Here is a 19,071-nt window from a genome sequence, read left to right on the forward strand (position 1 = left end):
TTTCTAAGGTTTCTTTCTCCAAAAACCAAGACCAGAGAAAGGAACAGCTATGTGGCCCTCGCAGGAAAAAGTTTGGGGACCACTGGTTTAGTGTATATTTTTGTTTCTTACCCAGATCACTGGCTGCTTCTCTGATTTCCTTCATTTTCTTTAGAACGGAGGAGTTCATTTGTGGTGCATTTGCAGAATAAACACAAACCAGAACATGAACTCTGTCACTGAGGGATGGGAAACGTTTGTAGCCAGAATCCCCAGCAGAAAGGGAAGACGAAGAACTGAACTGAGCATGAAAAAACATGTTCTATGTTAAATATGCATAAAAATGTATAGAATTTTGGTAATACATTTCTATGTATGTATGTGACTTAGAGATCCTAAAGCTGCGTGTACAAACTTTACACCCATGTACCTTATTAAATGTACCTTATATCCATCCTTCACGTGTCCCTTCAAGGCCAGAATAATGTCGTCTGTTCTGACTCCTCTTCCAACTCCGTCCTCCAGACCCATGATGTCGTTGAACACAAAGGGATAAAAGTCTCCTCTGCCTTCTTTCTTAATTTTATAGGTTTGATACTGAAAGAAAAATAAAAATGAAAGAGGTTAAGGACTTTTTGGTGTGTAAACAACTTACATAAATTGGATAAAAATACATTTAAAACTATGAGAAACGCAGTAAATGTGTGTCAAAATACATATATTAGTTCAATGCAAAGCTTAAATTTGTTCAGTAAAATAAAATTCTTGGTAAATTGTTCCTAATAAGTCTGTGACCACTGAGTGTAAGAAAAAGTTTTGCATTGCCATGTTACTGCTTCCAGTGTAAAACAGACAAAATGGTGGCTTTAATCCAAAATGGCTAACAAAAGGATAAGGAGTTTGGTGCAGTTTGGTGCAGTTTGGCTACAATCTAGAGTCAAAGGTATGACAGTGGCGCCATGTTGCCATGCCCACATTCTCCACCAAAACCTACCAGTGCTGGAGGTCAAGTCACACCAGAATGTCTTCTGTCACTAAACGATCTGTCATGCTGATTAAGTCACAGGGGTCAGCTAGGGACAGTTCAAAGTAAAACATTGTACTTCCTGTTGTCGGGGGATGCAGCTTCTTATGTCTGATGGAAAGATGTAAAATTTTGAGGCCTAGCAATGCCCAGTGCATGGTAGCATGCTCAAAAAAAATCCCCATTTTGGTAACTTTTATCCCCACGCACTCTATGATCAAACTCATCAAGTTGGAAACAGACTGATCAAAATCCCTAGCAGGAGTTTGATCAGATGGGGTCAAAATTGGAACTTCAATCCATGATGGCCAACTTCCTGTTTGGTGTAGACCATGGATGGGTGCCAGAGAGTTTTCTGTAGGTTTTGTGGAGCTGTGCAACTGTCTCAATTTTAATGATTCTACAATACAATAAGGTCAATGAGGAGGGTATTTTGAATGCTATCGGGGGCGCTGTTGAGCCATTTTTGTTGTGATTTTTGTGACAACCTTAAAAATATGTAAATTGTTAAGACTACAGTCTTATACGGGCAGGCCTGATGAGTCCGCTACTGCTGATGTGGTTTCATTGAACATAGTGGGGTTGTGTTTTTAGAGAAAGTCAAGTCAGTCGGAGAAGTTGATAAGGGGAACGCAGGTGTCTGCGTAAAGGAAAGTTTCATTTGACGGAAGAAAAATAATAAACACCAAGATTACAACAGGCTTTCACAACACTTAGCTGCTCAGGTGTAAAAATAAGAATAAATCTTTAATATTCAATAAGAAGTTATACTGACCACTTTTGTGAAACTTTGATCAGAGGTTGTGGCACTGGCCAGAGCTTTATTGGTCATTCTGCCTTGTAAAATAGAGTTGACGGACGTGATGAAGCTGGACTTCCCCACACCAACAGGTCCATAGAGTAAAACTCTGATCGCTTTGGCTCTTTTATTTTGAGGTTGAAAATTCTTCATGTACTGCAGAGGTTCATCATTGTTTCTGTTGAGAAGTGAAAATAAGAGTTACAATTAAAGTGATTTAATCTGCCAGAACAAACTTGCTGCTCCTGGATCCTTTAGGGCTTCATTTGCACTTTGTTAGAGTCATGTGGGCCATTTACAAAAAACACTTCCCAAGTTTGTCAAACATTTCCAGTAATCATCACAATGAGGTAAGACCCACATCCCTTAAAATCAGAATTAAGTCGTATCTAGTTACATTTACTCAATTACATTTACTTGTGTAACTTTTTTTTTTAAATTCCTTTTATTTAACCTGGCTCCAAATGAACTGAAAATTTGTGTCTTATTTACATAACATCACTTGTTCACTGTTTTCAATGCAGAGTCACAAACATTGGGATGATTTGGTCTGATGTCTGGGTTGTTGTGGTTATAGTTTCATTGATCATAGTGAGATTTTGTTTTTCGACAAAGTCCAGTCTGTCTGAGACGTTGATAGGGGGAATGTAGATGTCTGTGTAAGGGAAAGTGACCCGGGCTGTGTTTGATAAATTCCTCCACTGTTAAGATATGAAAGAAGAGACTGTGAAAGAGCAATAAACACACTGGCAACATGCTGAGGTACAGAAACAAATGTACTCACCCCCATTTTATTTCTCTCCATGGAGTTGTTAAAACTGTAATGGAGAATTTAGATAATGTCTTAAAAAATCAGTCTTGCAATAGTCAGAATAATTTGCTGCTGATATTGTATTTTATGTAAATACACAGGTACTGCACAAGCAATCAAACTTAAGCAATAATAATAATAATAATAATAATAATAATAATAATAATAAAAAATAATAATAATAATAATAATAATAATAATAATAATAATAATTACAACAACAAGATGAAAACCACTTTCTCTGTGTAAAAACCTGCATAAATAACTGAACTTACGTGGACACGGTGGAGGAGCTAAATAGAGTAAAAAAAAAAAACTGATTAAGTTTACATAGGTCAAATTTTTTATTAAAAAGTGATAGGTTTTTACATTAAGTTCATGGAGTAGTTGGTGACGTTAAATCTGTGATTTGCCGTATATTAAGGCAGAATTTAAAACAGATTGAACTGTCCAGTGAGAACATGTGTGTTTTTGTGTGAGAGTGAAAAGCAAAAGTACTTACGGGGAGCCGGCTGAGGGGGAGGCGGAGGACCTAAATGATAAAACAGGGGGAGGGTTAACCACAGAGATTAAAACATAAATGAATGAAATACAAATAAAGTGTTTGTATTTACAAGAATGTCTTGTATTTGACTGTAAAAAGTCCATAGAGTAAATTATCTGGGTCACAACTTTACTCGAACTTATAAAAAAAGATACATATGGGTTTGACAGCAGGTGCAGCGGTGCGATTTATGTTTTCGCATCCACCTGAATAATGTGCAGTTGCGCCTCTGGGGCGATGTACGCTCCAGGCCTGGAGACTGCCCGGGAGTACAAACGCCGACCCGCTGAGATGTTTCCTTATTTTTCTTTAGTTTTTTGGACAAAGACGAATTAATCATTTGGGCCCAAATGTTATTTTTGTGTGTGTCCGCAATCTTAAGCTGACGTGCCTGATCGTTTATTATTATTATTATTATTATTATTATTATTATTATTATTATTATTATTATTATTTTTTCATTCAAAATGAAATTAAGACAGGCTGTTAATATACTCATTTCTACATATTTATAAAATAATTAAACTATCTTGAGCGTGTACAATCTTCCGTTTAGACGGGAATTTGTTACGTGCTTTGATTACTAAATTGTTAGGTTTCATTTTATTGCTTGCTACACCATTTAGCGTGCTATTACAAGAATACTTGTGGACTTTCTGCAATAAGAAAATAACACTCCCTCATCATTTTCTTGCACATTTAATATTTTAGTGTAATTAGAAAGATTTTTTTGACATATTCAAAATGTCCACCCCATGATTGTGTAACCGGATGGTTTTACTGGAAAACATAGTTTACATCCAGTGGTTGTAAATTCCCACCCGTTTTGGGCCTTTGAACACATCTAGGCCCCGTTCCCCACCGTCACTTCCGTTCACAGCGTTGTCGGGCTCATTAGCGTATATAGGCACCGGGTGTGCGCGCCAATCTGAGTGTGTTCGTTTGGTCCCTTGTTTGAGTTGGCTCTCGGTCACATGAGCGCCGTGCTCATCGGGTTGCTGTGAGTGTTCGGATCGTGGACAGGGGCAATGTGGGGTTTGTTTTTCTTTTGTCTAACATTATTTTGTGTTTCTACTAATTTGGTGTGTATTTGTTTTTGGTTCCAATTGCTTCTAGTCTTGTCCTGGGTTTGTGAGCTTTATTGAGTTTTAAATTAGAATAATAAAGTCTATTTTTAAAATTGTAAAAGAATCTATAAATAAAATATATTTTGTATACTATTTCTGTTTCCTCATTCTCAGCCAGACTTGCCTGGGTGTAACTAATTGGGAAACTCTAGACCACTTGATCTTTCAGTGGTCTACCAGTTGGCTTTAGGGCCACGTCCTCAGTCACGATCCGGGTTCTTTCCTCCGTGTTACAATTTTTACCCTTTTGGGTAACACTTTATTTGAAGAGGTGTGCATAAGCCTGACATCACACTGTCATAAACATGACATAACACCTGTCATGAACATAAAGAAGTCTTTATGAATGTTTATGACAGTTGTCATGAAGTGTCATTCAGTAAATAATGAAACTTGATGCAAAGTTGCTCTAAAAGTTGCATTGAAAGTCTATTAAAAATGCCAGCTTTGCATGACTTTGTAAATTAAGATAATTTAATGCAAAGTTGGCATTTTTAATGGACTTTTAATGCAACTTTGCATTAAAAGTGTCATCATTTACCCAATGACACTTCATGACAACTATCATAAACATTCATAAAGACTCCTTTATGTTCATGCCAGGAGTTATGTCATGTTTATGACAGTGTGATGTCAGTCTTATCCACACCCCTTCTATAAAGTATTACCCAGTTGTTTTATAGCATGTATGTACAGAAGATCAGCACAACTACTGCAGAAATGATGCCAGTGTGACTCAAATGATCCAGTTACAGTATATGGTTTGTACATTTCTTTTCAGAAAACAAAAGTGACATTTAATCCCCCACCTGCCAACTGACTAATTACATAACTCCTTGAGGAGACTCAAAGCATTAACATTTCATGATAATTCCTAAATTATTTATTCACAAAATCAAAATGAAATGAAGAGCAATTTACCCAGGCATACAACAGCAAGAAACTGTGAATATCATCCCATTGATCTTAATTATTAAGTTTTCACAAAATGATTACATAGATAGCTTTTAGCATACTTAAACATTACAAATTCTAACATTTCATAACATCTCTGTCATGTTCTCATGGGTGAGTTTAAATCAAAGTGTCTGCATGGTGCTTTCAGGGTCTCACGGGGAGCTGTACTGGACCCCACATTTACATTTTTAAATGCATTTGTTTGCAGATGGCCTTTTTATATTTTATTCTAATGCCAGCTATTGTAATCCTATACATAGCATAAATAATGAACTAAATAAACTGAAAATGTGGATAGATAATAAACTCCATACAAACAAAGCAACCAGATCTTAATGCCACTAAATATTTCGCAGAACACAATGCACTCCATTCATTGTGTTTTCTTTTTTAGTTTTGCTGTATTGAGCATGTTTCATAGAAATCTAGGATAATGACTACACAAGTTGCTAAATCTCTTATTCATACTCCAGAAACGACATCACACAAATTGTTTAGTTCTGTAATCTAAGCTGTTTAAAAATGTTAGGGGTGCAACATGTATTTTCTTTAACTTGTATGGATCAAAATGCATCTAAATAAAGTGGAAATGAAATGAAATCTTAAGTCCAGCTAAGATCTACAGTTCGATCGAATAACGATCACTCAATGTTTAACTGTAACTTCGTTTCACTGGAGTGATTTAAAACTGATAGTTAAAGTATATATTAGGCTATATGTTCCTCTATCAAACAATCCTGTAATACTTACGAGGTGCTGGATGCTGATTCCCCATCAATGAGCTATGAGAGAACAAATGAAAAGTTAGGTTTATTCACTCCACCTTCTTTTTTTCCCTTTTTGTTAAATGTCTTTTTGTTTAGAGCTTTTTTTAATGCTAAAAATTTTATAATTAAATGTTATAAGAATATGAAAGAGCCTATTTGTAGCTTTTACCAAGACAAACTCCAACATGTTATCAGAAACACTGACCAGCTCAAACAATTAAAATAGAAAATAAATTAAATATATTGTCTAAAAGTTCCCAAACGCATAAATTCATCAGTCAGTGCAGCTGAACTGCATTTTTCCTACCTGAACAGGTGATGAGCTGCAGGGCAGGAGGACTGTCGAAGTGGAGTAAAAGAAAGAGTTCAAAGTTTTTATAGGATAGTTTTGGTTTCACTTTTAGTTTGAGTAATTCGTCTGATTTATAAGACGACCCAATTAATGGTTAACTAGATAACATGTTGGTACTTTGCTCTGGTTCACTTCTTTCTTTCTGCAGAGCGAAGTCTTATTGCTACAGTCTTATAGCATAAAACAGGTTTATTGCACGTAGAATGCACGTGGAAACTAAATAATATGTAACATAAATGATGTTGCAGTCATAGTCATGAGTTAAAGTTTTTTATTTAAAGGGACAGTATTTTGAAAATTTAACTCTTTTGAGCTTCACATCATACTATAATGTTCCCTCATCAAAAACATACCTAGAATGTTGCCTTGATTTTTTCATGCATGTTTGTGAAATCCTTTAATCTCCATGGCAACCATTCAGCTGTGCAAAACGTCTAGGTAGAGCTAGCTCTGTCTTCAAGATGAAGCTTCTGTTATTACAGCTGGAAACTAGAGATCAGGCCTGAAATCTGGGTGTAGTGATGACCTCTGACCTGAACCTTCAGCGCCACATTAAGACAGTTACAAAGTCAGCCTTCAATCGTCTGAAGAATATCTCCAAGATTAAAGGATTAATGTCTCAGCAAGACCTAGAGAAACTCATCCATGCCTTTATCTTTAGTCACATCGATCACTGCAAGTGTCTTCACAGGTCTGCCTAAAAAAATCCTCCAACTACAGCTGATCCAGAATGCTGCTGCTGGTGTAAAATGTAAAATGCTTCTGTTACTTCATAAATCACTGAAACGCTCAGTGACTTACAAACTGAGTTTACTGCAGTTGTTATGCAGTAAACATACCGGTTTCACAAATAGTCATTGTCAATGTAAGTTTTTATGTTTTTATGTTTTTATGATCTGAAGCACATTTAACTGCCTTGTTGCTGGTAGCCTGATTTGGCTGAAAATAAATAAGCAGAAGGACAAGTGTCTAAGGCTCGCATTAAAACAATTTTTGTTTTGTTTGCTTTTGATTAAAACTGTTTTTGAGAACGAGTGCGAAGAAGGTAATAAGAAAAAAATGTCATATCAAATCTATCAAATTGACTTTCAGAAAAAAGAAAGTTAGTCTATTTAGCAGCTGGAGATCGGATTGTAAATTTTGTTTTTGGTAAAATGTTACAAAGTTGTCTTGAATGGTAAATGGACTGAACTTATATAGCGCTTTTCCAGTCATTTTGACCACTCAAAGCACTTTACACTAGTCACATTCACAAACACTCACAAATATATACACCAATGTGCAGATCAGTAGGCAATTTGGGGCAGGAGGAAGCTGGAATCAAACCTACAGATCACCAGACGACTACTCTACCCACAGAGCCACAGTCGCCCGATGAAGTGCACTCATCTTCTGTATTTCGTATATTTCAGTACATTGTTATGGTAAAATAAATAAATGGCTTATTTCCAACTTTTAAAATCAAACTGATTACTTGAAGGTTGTCCGTAAGTAATTATATTTACTTAGTTACATTTTCTTGAGTAACATTTTTTGGGGGGAAAATACTTTTAGGAGTACTTTCACGACATTATGCTTTTTACTTTTACTTGTGTCATATTATTATGAAGTATCACTACCTTTTTTTTCAGGAAACTCTCAGGAGTTTCTACACATTAAGTAACTTCTCAAATTAAAGAATATCAAAAGTTCATGAGACACAAACCCAGAGTTTATGTTCATGTCAGTCTTCCTGTTTGTACACAAGTTTTGTTTTTCTAACGTTATTTTCTATCTTCTGAGCCATTTAAGAGGTCAAGTGAAAACACAGTAAACTGTAGATATTGTCACTGAAAATACTTGATCTTGTTCAAACATCTATGCACTGCCTACTGTAAGTTTTAGTTTCATGAGTTTTACATTGATATTGATTTGGAAAAGTATTTGTTTTTGCCTGAATTTGATGTTTTATAATTCTGTTTTTTGTAGGAATTATTTTCATTTTAGTCTTTAAAATACCAGAATTTTCACATAACTATATTTTGTCTGATGTTAATGCTTGGTGTTCTGATCAGTTATTCTGTATGTAAGTAACAGTTTTAACTACTTTAGTTTTACTGTACATATACTCATATTTTAGTTATTTCTTGGATGAATATGTTTTGCTTTTAATTTGAGTAAAATATGTTTACCTAGTGAGACTCTTACTTGAGTTAAATCTCTGGGCGTTCTCCCAACCGCTCCGTGATTTCACACTGCAGAACCTTGTTGCTGAGTCATGTGGCTCTGCAAAGTAAGCTGTAAATGCCCTGATGATAATAATAATAATAATACTAATTGGGCTTCCTGTAAACCATGTGATTGACATAAATCCATAAGTGAAAGTGAAACATTTCTCTTACAAATAACCTGTCGGTCTCAGCAGTAACACAGCAAATGTAAGAATGAAGCTTTTTAACTATTTTATTCTTGTTAGTGAACAAATTTATGTCTGGATAAATTTATGTTCACTAATTTATTTCAAAGCTAATTGACCTCATGTTATTAGCCTGTCCATGTTTAAGCTGTTACTGCACAGATAAATATAAGTAATAACTTGTGTCATAAAGGTAGTTTTCCAGTCGAGTACAATCATATTCAACATTTTCTATTCAATATTATATTAAAGTGTCATTAACAGAACCTGTCAGTTATTTGTTCTTTATTTTTTCCTTTTAAATATTAACTCATTTTGGAGCCACTTCAATATAATCTAATGAATGAATGGAAGCCACAAGATGGGGAATGAGCTGAATAGTGAATGAGGATCTTGGTTCATACAAATATGAAACTTGCATTGTATTGTATGTAACTTCATTTTTTATGCTCTTTTATTTTTCATAAATGGCTCAAATAGAAGCAACGAAACCCACACAGATGGTGAAGCACCGATGAAACATAAGAAGAAGGAGCCTAAGGTAACGGATGTAAACAAGCAGAGACACAACATCGTTCTTTTTCTAGTCTTATCTTGGACCAGATCTGTAGGCAGGCCTGCATCTTTTACATGGAAAACCTGTTATTATTTTCTATCATCACTTTCCCTTTGTTGTTTAACTGTGTGTTTAGGTTGTCATTACAGGCAAAACCTTTGGGGCAGATGAAGCTTTGAGGGAACAAGTTGAGAAGAAGCTCGATGGAAAAATCAGCAAGAAGCAGAAACACCTCATTGTTATCTGTCATGTTGGCTCAGATGTGGAAGCAGCCTTGGAAACTGTGAAAAGTATGAAAATATAAAACACACACATATTTCAAAAAGTTACTTTGAGCATTTCTTTCTTGTTTCAACAGGTGATAAAGGTCTCACCCGAGATCCTGACCACTCCACTGCTGGGACAAATTGGTCTGAAACAATCAAAGATGTTGACGTGGATGTTCATGTTCTGTTTCATGGAACTGTGTCATGGTTGCTGAAATGTTCATAAAATGACTGGGCAGTGGATCAAACAAAAACCCATTCTTCTTGGGTAAAATATGTTCCTGCAATAAATAAAGTAAAATATTATTGTAAAGTTCATTTACTTCAGTAAAATATATCAATCACACACGGATGTTTTCAAGGTTTTATTTCAATTCATTGTGATATTTTCAGCTTACAGCGAATAAAACACCAACATTTAAGATTACATTAAGAATGAAAATCTATTTTAAGAATACAAGAATATCTCTTTAGGTCAAGCATCATCTGAAATGTATAGAGTCCATAAAGCAATAACCCAGTGAACAATGCATGTTTCACATTCTGAATCTCTGAAAGGCAGACATTTATGAGAGTGTCTTCATTTTTACAAACGTTTAGCAATTCAAAACTGATAGGGAAACCTGATGAATATCATTTAAAAAACAAGTCAATCCAGCATGTTTATGGTTTATGTCGGTGTGGCATCTGCTTTATTTGAACATGTTTCTATTTCTCTCTACCCCAGGTTTTCCTCTGCCTGTTCATCTTCCTCTTTTTTTCTCACCTTTATTCACTCCATCTTCATCTTCCTTTCTTCAGACTCCACACTGTAAATTATAACATTTTATTCAACTGAAAAAGATGAATAAATATAACTCGACTTTTTTCCAGGTTTTGTAACACTCAAACTGTCTGGTGAATTTTTAGGTGTTTAGTGAATTAGAATGTTGACTTTAAACATATAAATTAAATGGATATAACTTTTTTCTTTACTTAGTTATAATACAGATTTTATTAAAATACGCTCAGGACCTTTTGAGGTAAAAATGTTTTTAAAATGAACTTAGTTAATTTAAAGTAATGTGACAATGGGGATTGGCCAGCAAGGTATCCCACAATGCATTATGCCACCTCAAGCAGCATCTAATTAAACCACTTTGTCACAAAATAATTTTTTAAAGGTGAAAATAGACTCCAAGCTTCATCTGTCAATTCACCAAGAATGAGCCGGAGAAGTTCAGCTCTTATTAGCTATTGTTTTAGACATATTTACTGCATGAAGCTGCACCACCTAAAGACAGTTACAAAGTTGGTCTTCTATTACCTGAAGAACATTTCCAGGATTAAAGGATTAATGTCTCAGCAAGATCTAGAGAAACTAATCCATGCTTTTATCTTTAATCGCATTGATTACTGCAACAGCGTCTTCACAGCAGCTGATCCAGAACACTGCTGCTCGTGTTCTGAGTAAAACCAGGAAGGAAATTGAAAAGTTAATGTTACCCAGTCTGTTAATTTAATGAAAACTAAACAGTTTTGAGGCAATGAGTTTGCATATATTTTTTCAGAATGGATAAATTATGTTTTACAGTGTATTTTTGCTCTCTGTTGCCATTTCTCTGGTGTTTACACGAAAAAAAAAGATTACTTAAAACAGATACTACTGACTAGATGACACTTTCTACTGTAGCTTTACAGTGTGTCAGTGTAGTCGTTTCCAAAGTCAACCATCAGCCTCAGAGCACTCAGGATCAGAGTGTCGACGTCTGGATTCAGCTGAATTTCATGACTGTAGTTCTTCACTGGGAGAATGCAGTTCATTGGGATCCCCAGACTGGAGCTGAAGTCACCCATCTGTTGAAAAATAATATGTTTATTCAGAGTCTAATACAGTGAGAGAGATTCTTATGTTTCTCCAGCTCACCTTTTTCTTTAAATATTTGCTCCTGTAGACGTTTCTGATATTTGTTTCTATTTCACCACAGGTTGCCTCAATGTGGGTGAGAATCGCCAGCTGAGGGATTCCTGTGGATACAGAGAGTTTCTTTTGAGATTATTGGCAATTAATATATCTGGCCAGCTACATCAAAACAATGCTTCTCAGATGCCATAAGAGCCATTTTGGAAAATCTGGAAATAAGACATGGAAAAAAAAAGATAAAGCAGAAAAATTTTATCTTAATTTTTTCTATACAACTTTTCCTCCTACATTATACAACCAACTATACTAGTTAAAATCAAGCTGGAGAGTTTTGTTCTCTTGTGTACATGACTGCATTACTTTCCTGAATATAAATTTGATTGTATAATTTGTTTTTTACCCAGATCACTGGCTGCTTCTCTGACTTCGCACATTTTCTGTAAAACTGATGACCTCATTTCTGATGCATTAGCAGAATAAATGCAGACCAGAACATGAACTCTGTCACTGATGGACGGGGAAGAGATGTAGTCAAGATCATCTTCAGAAAGAGGAGATGAAGGATTGAACTGTGGAAATAAATGACACAGTTATAAAAAAAAATATCTGTATGGTGATATATAGTTTCACATAAAGCAAGATAAATGTGATCGAGTTTTAGAATCTAAGCCAAATAGAACATGCCTTTTAGGTGATTGTTAAAAATGATTATATATAATATATAATAATTATATAGTATAATTATTATATATCCTGTATATATATATATATATATATATATATATATATATATATATATATATATATATATATATATATATATATTATTTACTCATATTATTTACTATAATATATATTTAGTATATATTTATACCTTATATCCATCCTTCACATGTCCCTTCAAGGCCAGTTTGATGTCGTCTGTTCCGACTCCTCTTCCATCTCCGTCCTCCAGACCCATGATGTCATTGAACACAAAAGGATAAAAGTTTCTCCTTCCTTCTTTCTTGAATTTATAGGTTTGATACTGAAAGAAAAAAAGTTTTTATGTAGGCCGTACACAAGTAGAAGCAAAAAATATATCTTAAACTATTGTAGGAGCTGCAAATCTTCAAACTATATAAATTATTTTATTTATAAACTTAAATTTGTTTTGCAAAACAAAAATCTGAACAAGGTGTTACTCTAATATTGGTGTAGATTTCAACCTCTAAAGGTGCACTGTGGATAGAGAGTGAATGTGTAATAAAAACTAATTTTACATTTTATAATATAAAGTATCAGCTAACTTCTCACTCAGAGATGTGGAAACTGAGCTGATACACCAAGTTGACATGAGTAAAACATCATAACACTCGAAAATGTGAATGGGTTTTTTATAAAAAAGAAAAACAATATATTCACCATCCTGGTGAAACTTTGATCAGAGGTTATGTTGCTGGCCAGAGCTTCATGGGTCATTCTTCCTTGCAGGACGTTGTTGACGGAGTTGATGAAGCTGGACTTTCCGGCACCGACTGGGCTGTACAGCAGAACTCTGATGGCTTTGACTTCTTCATTTTGAGGTTGAAAATTCTTCATGTACTGCAGAAGTTCCTCTTTGTTTCTGTTGAAATGTGAAAATAAGAGTTACAATTAAAGTGATTTAATCTGCCAGAACAAACTTACTGCTCCTGAGATCCTTTAGGGCTTCATTTGCACTTTGTTAAGAGTCATGTAGCGGCCATTTAGAAAAAACACTTCCCAAGTTTGTCAAACATTTCCAGTAATCACCACAGTATTTTATACTTTCACTTGAGTAATTTTATTATGGTTTATCCTGTATTTGATTATTGATGTGAGCGTCTTGTTTTAAATCAAGACAAGTCAGATTTTCCCCTGTTCTTCCAAGTTGCCTTGAACGATCCATTATCTTGTCTATGTCTGTAAAAAGAAATATGTTTTTCAGACCATAACAATAATAAGCTTATTGAACTCCTTAGTATAAAAGGTACTAATCATTTCTCTTTGTTTTAAGGAGCATTTATTTTCTGTCTTTATTTCTCATTGTTATTCTTTGTGCCCATGTTAATACCATTAGGCTTGACATTAATAGAAGCAGCTCTGTAACATTTTGAATTTTACTCATGGACTTTATTGGCTTTGTCATTTTCTTCTCATTGTTGTTGTCATTTCTTTACAATGAAACTTTATCTAGAGATCGACATATGATACATATGTATTGCTGCAGTAAAATGTATTTTTTCTCATTTGTGTCAGTTCAGCTGCGACAGACTGGTGACCTGTCCAGGGTGACTCCGCCTCTGGACCGGAACGTTAGCTGGAGAGGCGCCAGCACCTCCTGACCCCACTAAGGGACAAGGGTGTTAGAAAATGGATGGATGGTGTCAGTTCAGTGGAATGTCACTGTAAAATAAAGACAGGTTCTGGTTCTGGGAATGCAGAGCACCCTGGCTTTGTAACTGTCTTTATGTGTTTCTGAATGTTCAGGTCGGAGTTCACCACCACACCCAGACTTCAGGCCTGGGTGAAGTCTGGGGTCAATTATTACAGCTAGTTTCACTGAAGCTGTGTTGACTCTATATTGTTCCTCTGTTGGTCCAAAGATAATAACTTGAGTTTAGTTTCTGTTCACCTGGAGGAAGTTATGGCACATGCACACATTGAATTATTCTAAGCATCTGTTGAGTATTTGTCCAGATTGCTTGTTTTTTACCAGTGTTTTGATAACGGCTGTTTTTAAAGTCTGAGGAGGAGGCAGGGGGCCAAACATATAAATATTCTCTGCAAGGAAGTCCTAAAATATTACACACTTCAGATACATGTGGTATGAGTATTTTCAGATTTTCAGTAACTGATGGCCAGAAATAAAAACTTGATAGCCCTGGAGATGCTGGGACCTATGCACAAATATAATATAATATAATATAATATAATATAATATAATATAATATAATATAATATAATATAATATAATATAAGTCATATCATATCTCATCATATAATAAATCATATCATAAAGACAGAGCCAGGGCCTACTAGTAAGGCAATAACTCTAGTTAAATAGATTGTTAGGAAATTGTGTTTTTTCTATGGCTCTACACTCCCAGCAGGTAGCGACCATATTAGCGACCAGAGGGCGCCAATGTGAGCCAGGACTGAGGGCTGATTCCCTGCACACCTGCAACTCCTCCAGACTCATTACACTCTAGATATAAGGAGCTGGTTACCAGTCAGTCTTTGCCTGAGTGTTAACCCATGTGGTAACATCAAGCCCTCCTTGTGAACTTCTGTGTAGTTTTCTGTGTGAACTACGTGACCCCAGTGCTACTCCTTGTGTTTTCCCTCTCTTCATGGTCTCCCTGAGTACCTCCTGAGATTCGTCTGTGAACATAGTCAGACCAGAACCAGCCATAACCTTCAGTTTGTTAACTTTAAGCTCCTCCATCATTGTTGTACCACCTGTCTGCTTTGCATAAAACATGCAGGTTCACACTGGAAAGCTTTAGAGCTTCAGAGAAGAATCAGGATACAATGGCAAATGGTCTCGGTGGGGAACAACATAACCTGTAACATTGTCTTCATATTTGACCTAAAGAGGCTGAAACTTTTGCCCCTGTGAGCACTTTGCACAAAACTGCTGAAATCACTGAAGGACCAGAAACCAAGTGTGATTATTTACTACTATGGTACCAAAACAGGGAGTAGATCACTTGAACAAGGTTATTGGGTCATACAGTACCAGGCGACTGACTGGATAACAGCGCCAAAAAAATGTACATAAAAATTTAATTTTTAAGTATAAACATTGATTTTTCTTTGTAGGTTTTCCTGGTAGGTACTAAAAAAATAAAACAGTTTTGTTTTTTGTGAAAAACAAGGGGATTATCACAACTTATCCTTTTTCTCTAAGAGTTCCTCTAAATGTTGATTGAAATTTTTAACAATGGGGCTAGTAAGCAGATAAAAATTGCTTTGCGGGGAAATTGTGGATTCTGAGACGACTACATATTTAAAACTTCCCTGGGTCAAATGAACCCAGGAACATTATTGTTGCAGCTCAAAAATGAACATAATAGGAGAGTCATGCAACACTGAGATTCATTTGGGTGATCTGCTGCCTGATGAGGCAAAAAAAACAAAAAACAAACAAACACATTGGTAACATGCAGATGGACCAAAATAAATTTACTCACCCCCAGGAAAACTCTCTCCATGGAGTTCCTAAAACTGTAATGGAAAATTAAGAGCAATGTCTAAAAAACACTCAATAGTGAGAAAAAAATTCTATTTAGATTGTATTTGATTTATTACCCAGGTTGAGTTATTCAAACCATCCAGTAGTTAATTTGATCATTAAGAAGCAGAAACAGCAAATAACAAATAAGTTCTACTGAAGTGGTGGGTGTGAAGGAGCTAAACGCAGCAGAATACATTAAGATTAAGATTATTTGGGTCAAATCTATTACTTAATAAATTGACTATTTTTACATGAAGCTTAAGGCAGTAAGGCAGACTTGATAACTTCAGTGAGAAGACAAGTTCATTTTTGTGTGAGTTAAAAACCCTGGGGTCTCCCCCAGTGCATTATAAGCCTGGCGGCCCGCCAGATTCTACCTGTTATATCTTTGTGAACAAGAAATTGTGTATAGAGTGTGTTTACATTTCAACACCCTGCCCAGCATGTGGCTCTTTACTTGCATTGATACATTTTATCCATGTGTTCCCAGCATTAGTGCACCAGCAGTTCAGCCCGTTTAGACTTTATTCTTTTGCTCATCAAAGCAAGTCAGGGTGAACATGGCAACAGTTGTAGCAATTACTCCTGTAAAAAGCGGGTTGCCAGTTTGAACCCCCACTTGGTCTGTCTCCTTTGTTTTGTCTTTGGACAAGATTCTTCACCCACCTTGCTGGTGGTCAGAGGGCTCTGTGATGCTGATGGCAGCCTCACCTTTGTCAGGCTGCTTCAAGCCAGCTGTGACTACATTGTAGCTTACCACCATCAGCATGTTAATGTGTGTCTGAACCTCTAAATGTACTTTAAAGAGCGTTGTAGTTCTCTGGACTTAATCCTCTGGATTTGATAAAATGCTACAGTGGCTATTTACTCTCTTTACAGTTACATTTTATAACATTAATTTCTAATGCTTTATCTGTAACTTTGTTTCACTTCATAATGTGGGTATTTTAAAACTGAGAGAAAATTTATGCAGTTAATTAATTACATGCATTTCAACCAGAGATAGTCACCAGAACTCCTCCTGTCCCCAATGGGATAAAAGTGTGTGGGTGTGGATGGATGGATGGATGGAAGTATTTCAACCAAACAATCCTGTATTACTTACGTGAACCTGGAGCACCACTCCCCATGGCTGGAACAAAACGGTGCTATGAGAGAGACAAAGAAGGAAGAGTTCATTTTTTCCCCTCCAAATTGTTGTCCATGTATTTTTCTTTTTGTTTCACACCTTTTTATGTTGAGCCTTTTAAAGCAATAAATATTGAATTTTTTGTTTCTTCTAAAAATACAAAAGAATTTACTTGTTTAAAGCATTAAAAGCTGCAGGATGTAACTTTTACAAAATATATATATTTTTTGCACATTTTTTTAAAACTGTCAACATGTTGTGACAGTATGTTGAGAAAGATAATCTTTAAAAAAAATTAGCTCCTCCATCTCTGTCATGAACTAGTATTGCTGTCTGCAAAAATGTCTACTAGTCAAAAACAACCAATCAGAGAAAAGAGGGGGGGTCTTAGAGCTGTCAGTAATGCTCATGTAGTCGCTGCTCAATGTGCTAATGGAGGAGAAACAACTTACAGAAACAACAGTTAGCATGGCCACTGTTATTCGCCATCCAAGTGGGAGCATGTGAGCAGCACATTTTAGCATTGTCAGTGAGGGTGACAGCTAAGACACTCCCCTTGCTCCGATTGGTTGTTTCTGATGTCCAAACTACCAGTACTGAAGGACCATAAGGAGAAGGCAGAGGAAAGTGTTAGCATGATCAGTTTTCATTCAGAGAGTCTTTTCCAACGGCTGCACAGTGGCGCAGTTGGTAGAACTGTTGCCTTGCAGCAAGAAGGTTCTGGGTTTGATAGGGACCAGCATCCCTCCTGACCTCAATGGTACAAGAGTGTAAAGAAAATGGATGGATGGAGTCTTGCCAACTTCTGATTACTCCAAATGTCACCTGATTTAAAAATTGCATCACTGCAGAGGAAAAGTTAAATGTATTCAGCTTAATGGTGATACTATGTGGATTATCTGTTCAGTTTGTTGAATATTCATCAACCAGAATGAAAATGAAAAGTCTAGAGTGACCTCTGCTCCAAAATATGCTGACGCCTCCTCTCGTCATCTAACTTCTCTCTTCTTCTTCTGTGTGTTTTTGTTTTTGTTTTTGTTTGTTTCTTCATTTTTGGTGGAGAATCCAAAAATAACTTTCTGGTGTATTACCACCACCACCTGGAATGAAGTGTGGTTTAGCCTTTGAGCTGTACCACAACACAGCCCAGGAGGAAAATCCTGCAGAAAAGCAGTATTGGTTTGAAGTGTCAACTTGCTTTTAGGAGTACAAGTACTTGATGCTGGTACTGGGCCCGGTATTGATTCTAGTGCCTGTATAGGGACCCTCTGGAAGTTTTAGTAATGTGTGTTGCTAGCTTAGAGAGTTGGTTGAATGAAACACTGTTAAGTTGAAATCATTTTGTTAATAAACTCTTTTATATTAGAGAGGAGTTGTTTGTGTTTAATCCATACATGTATATATATATAGATACATATTTTATCTATATATATAGATAAAATATGTATCTATATATCTATTTAAATCTAAATTACTAGTTTATTAATAATTGCCATATAAGCAATTCTAATTCTCAGTCATAGTCAAAGAGTCATGCAGCTGCTGTCAGGTATTGAACTTTTTTCTCATCTCCCCAGACACACTAAGAATCTAAGTGAGTCTGATCACCTCACAAATAAAGTCAGAGTTTCATTTAAAGGCCTGTAATGAAATGAGGTAGTTAAGTAGCACAACTTAGTTGTCTTTCTATTATTTATTTGTTTAATGCCTCTTGCTGAAGTGTTGCAGATTGTATTCCATGATATTCTCATGATGCTTTGTTGCTGTGCTGGGTTAAAGCTCTTTCTCTCCCTCTCATTTATTTCCCTCTCTTTTCTCGTTCCCTCACACATATTCACTTCATTGTGAAACAGCACCAAGTCCCAAAGACACATTAGCACATGGTAAAGTTTTACGACGGTGGCAGACTCCTCTGGATCTGCACATTTTCTCTAGACTTCTTTCCTTTGTTCCTCCACCTCATCTCTTTAACCGGAGAGGGACCATTCTCATTGTGATTGATTGTGTTTTAGCTGCATTGTGGTTCATGTTGACATATATTCCTGTTTTTTATTGTTTTGTTTACTTTTGAAGTCATATTTCTGTTTCCACATTACTTTTTGCTATAGTTAGTTTATTAATTGGATATGATCCTTCAGTATATTCAGTATATATAAAAAATCACCCCCTCCCCCTCTGCGGGTGTTCTCTCTCTCTCTCTCTCTCTCTCTCTCTCTCTCTCT

The 19,071-nt window shown here is 35.8% G+C and overlaps 1 protein-coding gene across 1 annotated transcript in view; it reads right to left on the minus strand.

Annotated features, from left to right (window-relative positions):
* LOC103130641 (interferon-induced protein 44-like) overlaps nucleotides 1-19,071 on the minus strand; it is a 42,142-nt gene that overhangs the window by 18,746 nt on the left and 4,325 nt on the right. The window contains exon 2 of the mRNA XM_016666084.1: nucleotides 12,885-13,086. Within this exon, the coding sequence (XP_016521570.1) occupies nucleotides 12,885-13,061 (177 nt within the window). The 5' untranslated portion in view covers nucleotides 13,062-13,086. The remainder of the gene's footprint in view (nucleotides 1-12,884; nucleotides 13,087-19,071) is intronic.

Source organism: Poecilia formosa, unplaced genomic scaffold (genome assembly GCF_000485575.1).
Source record: "Poecilia formosa unplaced genomic scaffold, Poecilia_formosa-5.1.2 Scaffold657, whole genome shotgun sequence".
Taxonomy (NCBI): Eukaryota; Metazoa; Chordata; class Actinopteri; order Cyprinodontiformes; family Poeciliidae; genus Poecilia; species Poecilia formosa.